Genomic DNA, 14,299 nt, shown 5'->3' with positions numbered 1-14,299 from the left:
ATACTGCAAATTGGACAAAGATCAGGAGACATGTCTGAAATAGGATTTGTGGGAAGATCAGAATCCATCTTAGGTCTCAAAAGTCCAAAACCTGAAGGTCTCGTTCCAGGTCGAATGTTTAGACCAATGTCACAACATCATAAGGACAGAAGGATAAATCATGGTAGGAGGATATTTAATCAATGGAGATGTCATCACTGTGGAAGATTTGGTCACATAAAATCTTTTTGTTTTAGGTTGTATGGTTATCCCAATCAGTTCCCTCAAAATAAAACCAAGCAAAGCGGCTCAGTCAAGAAATAACAATGGGTTCTTAAAGGCATTGCCTTAATGGCTCACACTCCCCTGCGAGTATCATCAAAAGAAGACTGGTACTTTGATAGCGGATGCTCAAAACACATGACAGGTACAAGAAATCTGTTAATAGATGTCAATCCTCATTCCTCAACTATGTCACGTTCGGTGATGGAGGAAAAGGAGAAATTCAAGGGATTGGAACTCTAGAATATCCTAAAGGCCCAAATCTGAATAATGTTCTTCTAGTAAAAGGACTGACTGTGAATCTAATCAGCATCAGTCAACTGTGTGACCAATGCTTCAATGTCAGATTCACCAAAAATGAATGCATTGTCACTAATGAAGACCATATGGAAGTCATGGGGGGCTCTAGGTCTAAAGAAAACTGTTATTTATGGGAACCTATTATTTCAAACTGTTCCTCCAAAGACTCCATGACCAAGGAAGAAATCGAGGAAAATCAACAAGAAAGATCAGTTGAAAATGTAGCTTAAAATTTGAGAGAATCAGATAAAGAAGCATCTGCCAGCGATCTCATGGCCAGAGAACTTGCTACAATTCTCTCTGAAAACTATCTAAGAAATGAAAGACTATATGCAAGAATGTTAGGGGATAGAATTACTTACACTCTCCTTCAAGAAGAAAACATAAGCCTTCGGTCAAACATTGATGCTCTGAAAGAGGAGTTGTTGAACTAATCTCACAACAAGGATGGAGGAGTAAGAAATCAGATTTACTTGATGGAACAGATGATGCCTAATCAAAGGATGCAACATAAAAGGCAACATCAAGAAAGGAGCACATATTTCCCATATAAGAGATGCTATCAATGTGGCAGAATAGATCACTTGAAGTCCACATGTCCTGAAGCTCCCAATCTTACCAGAAGGATGATATATCAACAAAGTAATCCCTTAAAAGCAGAACCATTTCTCCTCGAACTAAGTGATGAACCTGAGCATCCAAGTTTAAATACAAAGATTACAGGGAGAAATATAAACAGTGTAAAAAGGAGAAGACCGTATCAAACTTCAAAAAATTGGTATGAAAGAAAAGCTGGAAACGGATACGAAGAAGAGATATTCAAAACCTTCTTTGTAAAAATCGAAGGTGAAAACCTGATGCTGTCTGAATACAATGTCACTCAGAATGTCATGACATTGTATTATGAGAGGGATACTAATGTGTCAAAGAAGATCACCCAACTCATCAGAACCAAGCACAGGAAAACAACATGTCTCTCTCCCAGGAACCTTACAGCTAACAAGGTTTTTATTATGAAGCATGAAACTTCTAAGCTACCAAGTGGAGACATCCTTCCTGAGAATCTAAGCACTCTCCATATTGAAGTCTTGAAGAACAAATTAGGTATTTACTCCTGTGAAGTGTTATAGCAATTACAGTGTCTAGGGAACTATTTTTTGAACAAAGAAAATAACTCAGATTTAATGATTGGTCAAAATTTAAATTCCCTCATCCAAGTACAACTCTTCACTCTATTCCCTCATTTCCACTTCACTGGTCTCTTACACTTCTCTCATCTCTCGTTTGACATCAAAAACAACCAGACACTCAGATCGTCTCTAACATCTTCCTCAATGTCTCAACAATCTATTCCTCAGACTTCGTCAAAAATGCCCTCTTCTGCTGCTCATGAACAAGACGCTTCCAATGCTCCCATTAACCCTAGTGAGATTCTTGAAGTCACTCCTTTGCAGATGGTAACCCCTTTCGATCTCGTGACAAAACGACCCAGAACTATGCATGCACAAAGAACCAAAGAGACTGCAAGAAGACCTAGAAATCCCAACTCTGGTCAGACCTCTCAATCTTCTGTTCCTCCTTCTAAGGAAGAGCTAACCAAAGAAATCTCAAGGTCTAATCACCTAGATATTGTCAAAATTGTTACCCAAATCCTAAATGAGGAGAATGCTTCATCCAAGATCCCTGGTCCTGAGAATCCTGTGCTTCCTAAGTCAAATGTCTTTGAGCATGTTAGTGACACCGGTGAAATCTGTGTTCCAACAAATGATGAAATGAATGAAAATATGCATGTCAGTAACAAGAAAAGAAATGATGTTTGTCTTGATCACTTTGAATTCCTGATGGTGCTGAACACAATGAAGAGATACCCAGCAATGTTTCCACTAATACGTGTGTAAATCACACTAAAAAGGGCCAAACTGAAAACAAAGAACCAGAGAAAACTCAAACTGACACAGTAATCAACCTTGATGATATCTTTGATGATGACCTGGTTGCTTCCATCAACCCAAGCATAGCCAGAAGGCTAATGAGGAGGAAATAAAAGCAAGTTGTAGCTGAGGTCTCTCAGAAAAAGAAGGCAGTAGCTAAGTCTGTTTTTGTTGGACCAAAGAAGGCATGGAGCAAAGTGGTGCCTAAGAAGAGAAAGGCTATAAGCAGTTCTGAGAATGAGTCAGATTCTGATGTTGCTGCGAATGTCAATGACATTCATCTTAAGAAGAAGGTCTCTAATAGCAAACTGGCTGCTAGTGTTCCTGAAATACCTATTGATAACATTTCCTTTCACTACCCCTCCAGTGTACTCAGATGGAAATTTGTCTACCATAAAAGACTGGCCTTAGAGAGAGAACTTACTCAGAATGCTCTTGAGAATGATGAGATTATGAATCTTATTCATGAGGATGGACTAATGAAGACTGTGACTCATCTCTCTAAGTGTTATGAAATCTTGGTGAAGGAGTTCATTGTGAATCTTCATGAAAACTGCGGCAATAAGGAAACTGAGGAGTATTTAAAAGTGTTTGTTAGAGGAAAATGTATTAAATTCTCGCCCACTGTGATCAACAAATTTCTGGAAAGGTCCAATCAAGCTCAGCCAGAACTGGAAGTGTCTGATAATCAAATGTGCAAAGAGATTACAGCTGGCCAGGTGAAGACATGGCCTGTCAAAGGGAAGCTGATTGTGAGCAAACTAAGTGTGAAATATGTTGTACTTCACAGGATTGGAGCTGCCAACTAGGTGCCAACTCAACACAAGTCTACAATTTCTGCACGACTAGGTAAATTCATCTTTGCTATTGGTACTAAATCCAAAGTTGATTATGGAACTTATATTTTTAAGCAAACCTTAAAGCATGCTGGTAGCTATAGTATCAAAGGTCCCATTGCTTTCCCTTCCCTCATCTGTGGAATCATCTTAAAACAATTTCCCAACATTTTGACTGACAAAGATTCTGTGTGCAAAAGAGCAAGTCCTTTAATATTTCATCATAAGCTATTCCAAGGAACTCATGTTCATGATATTAACAAAACTTCGGCTGGACCATCAAATGAAAGCACCATTATGAGCAAAACTTCCATGGTTGCTGTGCTCCGAGAAACTTGTAAGGAGCTGGAGGCCAGAAAATTGGCCCTTGAAAGATTGATCAGCTCTATTGAAACGAGTGAAAGTGCTAAATCTGCAGATACTAATGTGGCAGAACAGGGTGCAGATGATGGTGTCTCAGACAACGAGGTTGTGAAAGAATCCATTACTGAAGACGGGACCGAGAACAGTGTAGAGTTCAGTAGCTCTGAGTCTGACGACTGAAGCACATGTGTATGGTGGTACTAAGAATTCTTTGGCAACATTTTTGGTGAAAAGGGGGAGATAGTGGTTGTTGGTTTGGTTGATCTTGGATATTGTAATGATGGTACTGTGTTTGTGTAAGCTGGATGAATCTTTAGTTAACTGTCATGTGCTGGTAGGCTGCTTTTAATTCCACAAATCCTATGGGGGAGATTGAAGGTGTTTCTATATTGGCAGTATTTTGTGATAAAATATTCCTGGTGGTTGTATGTGGAATTATGCAGGAGCATATGTTTGAACCAGTAATATGTTTCAAATGGATGTCATGTTTAATGTCTTGACATTGGAATTTGACATAAGTAGCTGTCATCTTTTAGTTGTGAGGTTTCCTTTTTTGTCTCAGGACTCTTTAGGAAACTATATATTGTGTGATGTTTGTTTTGTGCTAAAATTGATTAAATCACAACATATGTGATCATCCTGACAATGTGGAAATTAGGTTTACATGGGTAACCCTAATTTATGTATGAAAGGCCCATGGCCCAAGTTTGTCTGCCAGCTGACTATATATCGATTGCAAATCCTATTTTCAGAGGCAGAGTTTTAGAGCATAAAAGATTAGTAAACTCTCTGTGTTTCCATCGTGTGTGATTCTTGTGATCCAAACAATTATCATGATGATAATTATTGTGGAGTAGTGTATCCGTAACTGGAGATTGTGAAGAATTGTTGTTCTGTCTTTATAACTTGTGATCCACGCTATTATCTTTGATGATTGCGTTGGAATTAGTATGTGTTTTAGTTGTGTCACTCTAAGGTTTTAAGCACGAGTGTGTGTCTCTTGATTGAAGCTTTTAAGCTGATCAAGGTTTGTTTTTTGAAGAGTGTCTTCTATCTGTAATTGTTTATTGTGTATGTGTATCACTGCTGTGATTGAGGGGGAGTGGAATGGAGATATTCCATATCTAGGTAGAACTTAGGTAGAAGGGTCATTGGGAAGTGATTAAGTGAGGAGTTGTAAACATGGAGTTTAGCTCTGAATTGATATTGCTAATAGTGGACTTCATCCCTGGCTTGGTAGCCCCCAGAGTAGGTTGTTTGAACATAACTGGGTAAACAATTCTGTGTGTTCTTTACTGTTTTATGTTGTTTGCTATTATTGTCTGTGCTGCGTAATTGTGGATGTCATAACATTCAGTTTGACATCGAGCGTGTGTTACTAGAATTTTCAACATGAATTTCACCATCTGCCATATTGCTGAGGTCAATGAGAGAAAATGAAGAGAGAAATAGTTCTTCATTTTTGAAATCTTCAACCGGATTCTATGGTTGATAGTGAAGAAACAGCTCTTTTCGAAAGACATCGTTCACCAACGGAGTTACTGGTTTGTATGTATTTTGATTTATGCATTTTTGGCTCTGTGTACTTCTGTATAACTGTTTATTCACGTTGTGTTTCTCGTTGTGTATAAATAATCTATTTAAGATAAGAGATTGTGATATTATATGCCAATATGTCCTTACGATATTTCATTAATGATAAACATGTATACATATCATTATTCCATCCAATACTAATTCAGACATGCTGCATAAAAATCTAAGACCTAAAAAATTGAATGAAATGATCTCTCCTATCATTTGGAAACACACTCTTAAGTATGCTGGTATTTGGGGTTTACCATTATCAATTGATAAAATGAAAAGTTGGGTTGTGTTTCTTATGTGTGATGTCAGGAAGCCTTTGGTAATGACAAAACAAAGGGCGGTGAATAAAAAATAACAAGGTTTGATCTGTAATCCACAACGGAAACATATAAAAGAAACACCAGCAAGAGATAAAGTGATTCGGTCGCGTGGACGCCTGAATCCGAAGGCAGATTCACGGCCAAAAGCTGCTATGTCCTTCTGAACAATTATTGTATTCCTCTCGGACCAGCCAATAGGAATGACGCAGCGTTTGAGTTGATTTGGAGGACGGAAATCCCCTTAAAGATCAAAGCTTTTGCGTGGAAGTGTTTTATTAATAAACTTCCGACACGATATGCGTTAGCTCATAAAGGTATCATTCCGTATTCTAGTACTTCTTGTATTTTCTGTTGTGCCAATGCGGAATCCCCGAGCCACTCTCTTCTTCTCCTTCATAGTTCGGGCTTAGTTTGGAAGGATGTCGCCGATTGGCTTGGTTTCGATGTCTTTAGAACGGAGAATGTTATGGAAAGTTTTCTACATTGGTATTCTTGTGGAAAGAAGGAGAAAATTAGAAAGGGCAAGGAGGGAGTCGCGTGGACGGCAGTTTGTGTTGGATAAATTTAAATGCAGTCTTGGAAAGCCAAAAGACAGATTCTCTAGGGCAGACAAACTTTCATAGGAAATAGTTAATCATTAAATGTTATGTCTATTTATGTTTCCCTGGTCTCTATATAAAGACCCTCTCTTCGTAACCTATTTTTCACTTTTGCAACAAATCCTTTGCAAGTCAATATATATATATCAGAAGAGAGTAGTTTGATCTGTTACCTTCAAATTGGTATCAGAGCGCATGGAAAACATGATGAACCAGATGCCATTGCCGCAACTGTCAAAATCAAACTATGAGAACTGGAGCATTCAGATGAAGGCGCTGCTTGGATCGTTAGATGTGTGGGAGGTTGTAGAAGAAGGGTTTGAAGAACCAGAAACCACGACGGGAAATACAGCAGCCCAGAACAAGGCGTTGAAAGAGACGCGGTCGAAAGACAAAACGGCATTATACATGTTGTTTAGAGCAGTAGACAAATCTGGTTTTGAGAAGATTGCTGGTTCAACTACTTCGAAGCAAGCATGGGATACACTAGAGACGGCGTTCAGAGGAGCAAATAGAGTCAAGCAAGTTTGTTTGCAAACTCTTCGAGGAGAATTAGAAAGGATGAAGATGAAGGAGACGGAGTCCGTGTCGGACTACATCACGCGTGTGCAAACAGTTGTAAATCAACTGAAACGAAATGGAGAAGCAATGACCGATGCTCGAGTTGTCGAAAAGATTTTAAGATCTTTGACTGAAAAATTCGAAAATATAGTATGTGCAATAGAGGAGTCGAAGGACCTTGCGACAATCACTGTCGAAGAAGTAGCTGGTTCACTTGAGGCACACGAACAACGCAAAATACAAAAGAAGGAGGAGACACTTGATAATGCAGAACAGACAAAGGAATCCACTAGAGATGAAAGGGCACTTTTATCTCAAAACTGGCGTGGTCGAGGACGTGGTCATGGAGGTCGAGATGGTGGTCGAAGCTATCAGAACAACAATTTCGAAAGAGGACAGGCAAGTCAACAAAATTGGCGTGGTCGAGGACGTGGTCATAGAGGTGGCAGGTCGAACTCCAACATCGAATGCTACAAATACAATAAACATGGACATTTTGCGAAGGATTGCAACTCATACAGTTGCTACAATTGTGGAAAAGGGGGACACCTTGCAAAAGACTGTCGATTCAGGAGGAAAGTCGAAGAGACAACAAATTTCGCACTAGAAACAGAATCAAACGAAGGATTCCTATTAATGACCCAAAAGGAGACAAACACAGAAGATGACACTATATGGTACCTTGACTCAGGAGCAAGTAATCATATGTGTGGTCACAAACATCTATTCAAAGAAATAAAGAAAATTGAAGATGGTCATGTATCTTTTGGAGATGCGTCGAAGGTAAAGGTCGAAGGCAAAGGAACAATTTGTTATTTGCAGAAAGACAACGTACCTGGAAAAATACAAGATGTTTATTATGTACCAGATTTAAAAGCAAATATTCTAAGTCTGGGGAAACTTACAGAGAAGGGATATTCGATATTTATGAAGGATCGAATACTGCATTTGAAGGATAAGTCAGGGCACCAAATTGCTCAAGTTGAGATGGGAAGGAATCGAATGTACAAGCTGAATCTGAGAAGCGTTCGAGGAAAATGTTTGAAAATCGACACTGAAGACCAAGCAACTCTGTGGAATCTACGTTTTGGTCACTTACATCATGCTGGGTTAAAGAGATTAGCGGGAAGAAACATGGTACATGGATTGCCTAACATGGAGTTTGAAAGAAAATTTTGTGAAAATTGTGTTTTTGGCAAGCAGACGAGAACTTCTTTTCAAAAGAAGGCAGAATATCATGCTAAGCACATCCTTGAATTAATTCACACTGATATCTGTGGACCAATCACTCCAGAATCCTTTAGTGGCAAGAAGTATTTCATTTCCTTCATCGATGATTTCTCAAGAAAGACTTGGGTCTACTTCCTGAGAGAAAAATCTGAAGCATTCGAAGCATTCAAAGGGTTCAAGGTAATGGTTGAAAAATCGACTGATCGACACATCAAAGCACTTCGTTCTGACAGAGGAGGAGAATATACTTCGACAGCTTTCATGAAGTATTGCGAGGAGCAGGGTATAAGGAGATTTCTAACTGCAGCATACTCACCTCAACAAAATGGGGTTGCTGAAAGGAGAAATCGAACAGTCCTTGACATGGTTCGTTCAATGCTCAAAAGTAAGAACATGTCGAAGGAATTTTGGGCAGAAGCTGTGCAATGTTCAATCTATGTTCAAAATAGATGTCCGCATTCAAAGTTGGGAGATCGAACACCGCAAGAAGCGTGGAGTGGACAGACACCGACTGTATCTCATTTTAAAGTATTTGGTAGTGTTGCTTATGCACATGTACCAGATCAACGAAGAACGAAGCTTGAAGACAAGAGTCAGAAATATATATTAATTGGGTATGATGAGAAAACAAAAGGATACAGGTTATTCGACCCCATAAACAAAAAGGTGGTAGTAAGTAGAGATGTTCGAGTGAATGAAGCAAGTAGGTGGGACTGGAACAATTCGACAGAAGACATAGTCGAAACTGAAGAACCCTCAGTCGGTATACCAACAACCCAAAATAAATTACCAAGGTTTGAATACTCTGACAGTGAAGACGAATCCTCACAGCCCAGAATGAGAAGCTTGCAAGAGTTGTATGATAATACAGAAGAAGTACATCTTGTGTGTCTACTGGCAGATTCTGAAAACATTAGTTTCGAAGAAGCATCGAGAGATGAGAAGTGGAAGAATGCCATGGACGAAGAAATTAAAGCTATCGAACACAACAAAACTTGGGAACTAGCAGAGTTACCAAAAGGAAGTCGAACCATTAGTGTGAAGTGGGTGTTTAAGAAAAAGATGAATGCTCAAGGAAAAGTCGAAAGGTACAAGGCGCGACTTGTGGCAAAAGGATACAGGCAGAAGGAAGGAATAAATTATGACGAAGTATTTGCACCAGTTGCAAGAATGGAGACAATTCGACTGCTGATTTCTCAAGCTGCTCAGCTTAAATGGCCAATATTTCAAATGGATGTCAAATCAGCATTTTTGAATGGTGTGCTCGAAGAAGAAGTCTATGTCGAACAACCACCAGGATACATGAAAGACGGAAGCGAAGGAAAAGTGCTAAGACTCAAGAAAGCACTTTATGGATTAAAGCAAGCACCTCGTGCATGGAATACACGTATTGATACTTACTTCAAAAGGAATGGTTTCCAACAATGTCCTTACGAACATGCCCTATATGTAAAGAAGTATAAAGGAGATATACTGCTCGTTGCACTATATGTCGACGACTTGATTTTCCTGGGCAACAGTGATCAAATGATCGAAGAATTCAAAGGTCGAATGACACGAGAATTTGAAATGACGGACTTAGGTCGAATGAGCTTCTTTCTTGGTTTGGAAGTTCGACAAGAAGAAACTGGAATTTTTGTCTCACAAGAAAAATATGCAAAGGACATTCTGAAGAGGTTCAAAATGGAAGGTTGCAATCCAATCTCGACACCAATGGAGCCAGGAGCCAAGCTTTCAAAATTTGATGGGGGGGGAACGTGTCGAAGCAAACAAATTTCGAAGCTTGGTCGGAAGTCTTCGATATCTCACATGTACTAGACCAGATCTTTCTCTAAGTGTCGGAATCTTGAGTCGATTTATGGAAGAACCAGTTCACTCACACTGGAAAGCTTTGAAGAGAATTCTTCGTTATATCCAAGGAACTGTGTCACTTGGAATGTTTTACTCAAAAGCAGAAGATTACAAGCTAACAGGTTACTCCGACAGCGATTGGTGTGGAGATATAGACGATCGAAAAAGCACATCAGGATATGTATTCTTTATGGGAAACACTGCTTTCACATGGCTCTCAAGGAAGCAACCAATTGTAACACTGTCAACATGCGAAGCAGAATACGTGACTGCATCATGGTGTGTATGCCATGCTATATGGCTTAGAAGATTGTTATGTGAGTTAGAGCAGAAGCAGGAAAATGCAACCATAGTACAAGTCGACAACAAATCAGCAATCGAACTGGCGAAGAATCCAGTGAATCATGAAAGAAGTAAACACATCGACGTACGTTTTCATTTCATTCGAGAACATGTGAAAAATGGAAGCGTTGAACTGAAGCATGTGGCAAGCAAGTATCAAGCTGCAGATATTTTCACAAAAACCATTGTCGAAGGAGATATTCGACAGAGGCAAGATAATGCTGGGATTAATTGATCGAAGGAGCATTTAATTTATGGGGGAGTTTTGTTGGATAAATTTAAATGCAGTCTTGGAAAGCCAAAAGACAGATTCTCTAGGGCAGACAAACTTTCATAGGAAATAGTTAATCATTAAATGTTATATCTATTTATGTTTCCCTGGTCTCTATATAAAGACCCTCTCTTTGTAACCTATTTTTCACTTTTGCAACAAATCCTTTGCAAGCCAATATATATATATCAGAAGAGAGTAGTTTGATCTGTTACCTTCAGTTTGTTGGAGCCTTTGGTTGGTAAGAAACAGAGTAGTTTTCAGGGGAGATACGTGGAACATTTCCGACATTGTGTGGAACATTAAAATTCTGATTTGGAGATGGGCGTTTGTTGGGAAAATTGCACAATCCAATTGTAATTTTTATGAATTCGGTAAAAATTCTCTTTTGTATTTATCGTAATTAACAATTGGCGTGCAATTTTCTTTTTGCGGATTCCATCCGTCTTTTTGTATCAAGTTTGAGAACTTGATTTCTCCTATCAATATATTCTTGCTTACAAAAGAAAAAAAGAAACACCAAACTCCCAACTCATATGAGAAGTCAAGATACTGTTTTTCAAATAAGGAAAATATAAATGCACAAGATTTATACTCAATTTGTAGATACCATTTTTCTTTGAAAAGAATATATATATATATATATATATATATATATATATATATATATATATATATATATATATATATATATATATATATATATATATATATATATATATATATATATATATATATATATATATATATATATATATATATATATATATATATATATATGTATATCATGTCTATCTTTTATAACCGTGAAACAAGAACAACATGAAAACAGACTCTAGTTTACCCATTTCTTTTTCATGAGAACACACAGCCTAAAAAAACATGATTCAACAAGGCTCATAAATATGTTATTTTTAAATTGGATATAAATATAATTTTATTTTATAACCTTTAGATTGATAGTAATGAAAAATATAGAAAGTGTAAATATTCTCACTTGTTTGAAATCTAAGTTGAATTCCTTAATACTCGATTCTCTATTCTCTTCTCCACCTTCAAACTTATTTCCAATCACTCAATATTTTTCTCTAATAATTTGGATTGTGAGTTTGGAGGGGAGGGGAGGGAAAGACTTCCGAAAATGAAAATTTTAAAAAATGTAGAAAAATATTTGACATTTTCTGAAAAAATGATTTTATTTAGAATGATAATTATTATATTTTTAATTTTCAGAATACTGTAACAACCTAAAAGCTATTTGGAAAACTTATGTAAGCCCTCCAAAACTCTCCTTCAATACAATTTTTGAGTTCCCTCTTTTTATGGGATTCTTGGTGTTATGAATAAAATTAAATTCTTCAAAATCCTACTACCCAAAGTCTTTTTATTCTTTTCACCTAATTGTTCCTATTTTCCAAAGCCTTCTATTCCATTCCCCTCCAAACTCGCAAAACAAAGCTTAAGGTTATGTTCCTATACCATCATGATCCCATGCACATTTTGTTTAATGACCTATCGTTGAACAATAGCAGCACAATTTAATAACATCACAAAAGTGGAAAATATAAATTTGTAAGTTAAGAATTAAATTATTATATCTCTGCCCCAAAGACAAAAAATCTCTATATGTATAATTAAAATGCACATATTTATATTCTTTCAGTGTCATTGGATGGAAAGTATCTCGATTATTCCTTTAGTGTACCCTGTTTCTTCTTTTCTATCTTTTCTTCGGCCCCTTCAAGATTTTTTATAGTGCATCATCAAACCCTCTATTTTCTTCTTCATTTTTTTTTTCAATTCGAAGCCTAATGTATATACTAATAATAATAAATAAACATAAACATCAACTTAAACAAATTAACTTTTATTATCTAAATTGAACTCCTCTTTCCGACACATCTTCCATATTGATGCAAACTCTCGGATCCTTGATTCCACGGTTCAATTTTTTCATAAACTCCAGAGAAATCATAAAAATCTTTTTCTTTTCTTTCCTTTTTGCACCAATCATCTCAACATATTTCTTGCTGAAAAATTAAACCAAAAAATTCAATTCATAACATGAACCTAAATAAAAAAAATTATTAATAATAATAATAATAATAATAATAATAATAATAATAATAATAATAATAATAATAATAATAATAATAATAATAATAATTCCGAAAAGTGTGGTTCAAAGAGTGGAAGCTGTGTGCCGGTCTTTCTTGTGGTCAGGGGCTGATACTATCACCAGAAAGTCTCCTGTGGCTTAGAAAAAGGTGTGCAGCCCGAAAAATAAAGGAGGATCAAATGTTATCTCTTTGCATAATGGGAACATAGCCTGTCAATATCTGGAAGTTATCTGGTAAAGCTGACAGCTTATGGATCAGATGGATCCATAGTTATTATACTAAGGGTTGTTGATGCAACCAGTGTCGTAATTGACAGAGTTGTTGATGCGGTTGTTTACCGGTATTGGCATAAGGCAAAGCATTGGCGTTTTGTTAGCAGCTTATTGATGTTTTCTGTTTAAACTTTGTTTTTGTAGCTTGGTGCTGTTGGCTATTGGCTATAGTTGGATCTTGAATTAGATCACTTGTACTTCATTGTTTTTGGAATTTAATAAAGTTATATATCTTCAAAAAAATAATAATAATAATAACAAATGCATGAAAAAAAAAACTAAAGTTGTTCATCTTTCTTCGAAAACTTCCATTCTCAAATCTCTACCTTCTTTTAAGAATTTTTTCTCGAAACACTTCTTTTAGGCTTTTTTTTTCTTGATTTCTTCTTTCCCTTTGAATTTTCCATGAGTGATTGAGTGTGCCGAGAGAATATTTCTTTTCATTTTTCCCATAGATTGCATCCTTACCCTTTTCAATGTTGCAGTAACTTGAATTGGAATAATGCGTTATTGCTTGTTTATGTTATATTTTCTTCATTTTAAAGTTGCAAATTCTTAATTCACTACCTCTAAAGTTCCAAGTTTAATTTTTAAATCATACGGAGAAGAAATTATGCTGGTCTGACAGTATGATTATTACCCGGACATTTTGAATGAAATAATATAGGATAGATGTGGTCATTTGCTTGTTCCTTTATGGCATCTCTCTTCTCAAAGTTAATTTTTTTACACTTACAATGCAAAATTGTCAACATATAATGATGTCTATAATGTATATATGATTCCTCCCTAAACAAACTTGTAATGATTCAATTGCGGAGTTATATAATATGAAATGGAATATAATGTTTGAAATTAATAAAAATTTGTATAAATGTTTAATTTTAGTGGTTTAGTTTTGTCATTGTTGAAAATGTATTGTAAAATATTTTTAATGAATAATTTTATGTTAATACTAATGATATTGAAAATAAAATTTAAAATTTATTGTATTTTAAAATAAAATTTAAAAATAAAAAATTATAATTATATAAGTTTTAGTGACACCTACAAAATTGTATGTTAGTCGCCATTCTTATTCTATATAAAATTTTGTTTGTAGTTAAAAGTTATAGTGACATTCAATCTAGCGTCACACCACGCCCCTTTATAGTTGACGTCAAAGGAGGTGTCACTAAAATTTTTGCAGACTTCTATCTACAGATATTTGACTTTTAGTTACAAACTATGAGTGTCGCGAAAAGTCAATTTTCTTGTTGTGTTTACTTTGGAGGCTGCGATAATATTATAGCTGCTAATTAATTGCTCTTTCTTTAAACATGGAGAGTTCATATATTTAGATTTGTATTTTTGTTTTTTTCTTCAATTACATACAAAAAGTACTCTCATAGAATATAGAATATGAATTAATAAAGTGAAATCAATTTTTCATTTTTGTTAACTTTGCCGTAATCA

General features: G+C 36.2%; 1 protein-coding gene across 1 annotated transcript; it reads left to right on the top strand.

Annotated features, from left to right (window-relative positions):
* The first annotated feature begins 1,931 nt into the window (after positions 1-1,931).
* On the top strand, positions 1,932-3,871 carry LOC131659432 (uncharacterized). The gene is made up of 4 exons (XM_058928622.1): positions 1,932-2,375; positions 2,474-2,554; positions 2,675-3,211; positions 3,302-3,871. The coding sequence occupies exons 1-4, from the start codon at positions 1,932-1,934 to the stop codon at positions 3,869-3,871; spliced, it is 1,632 nt and encodes a 543-aa protein (XP_058784605.1).
* The last annotated feature ends 10,428 nt before the right edge of the window (positions 3,872-14,299 follow it).

This window comes from Vicia villosa, linkage group LG3 (assembly GCF_029867415.1).
Source record: "Vicia villosa cultivar HV-30 ecotype Madison, WI linkage group LG3, Vvil1.0, whole genome shotgun sequence".
NCBI lineage: Eukaryota > Viridiplantae > Streptophyta > Magnoliopsida > Fabales > Fabaceae > Vicia > Vicia villosa.
The sequence above is the reverse complement of the archived record's forward strand: the minus strand, read 5'-3'. Positions and strand labels throughout refer to the sequence as shown.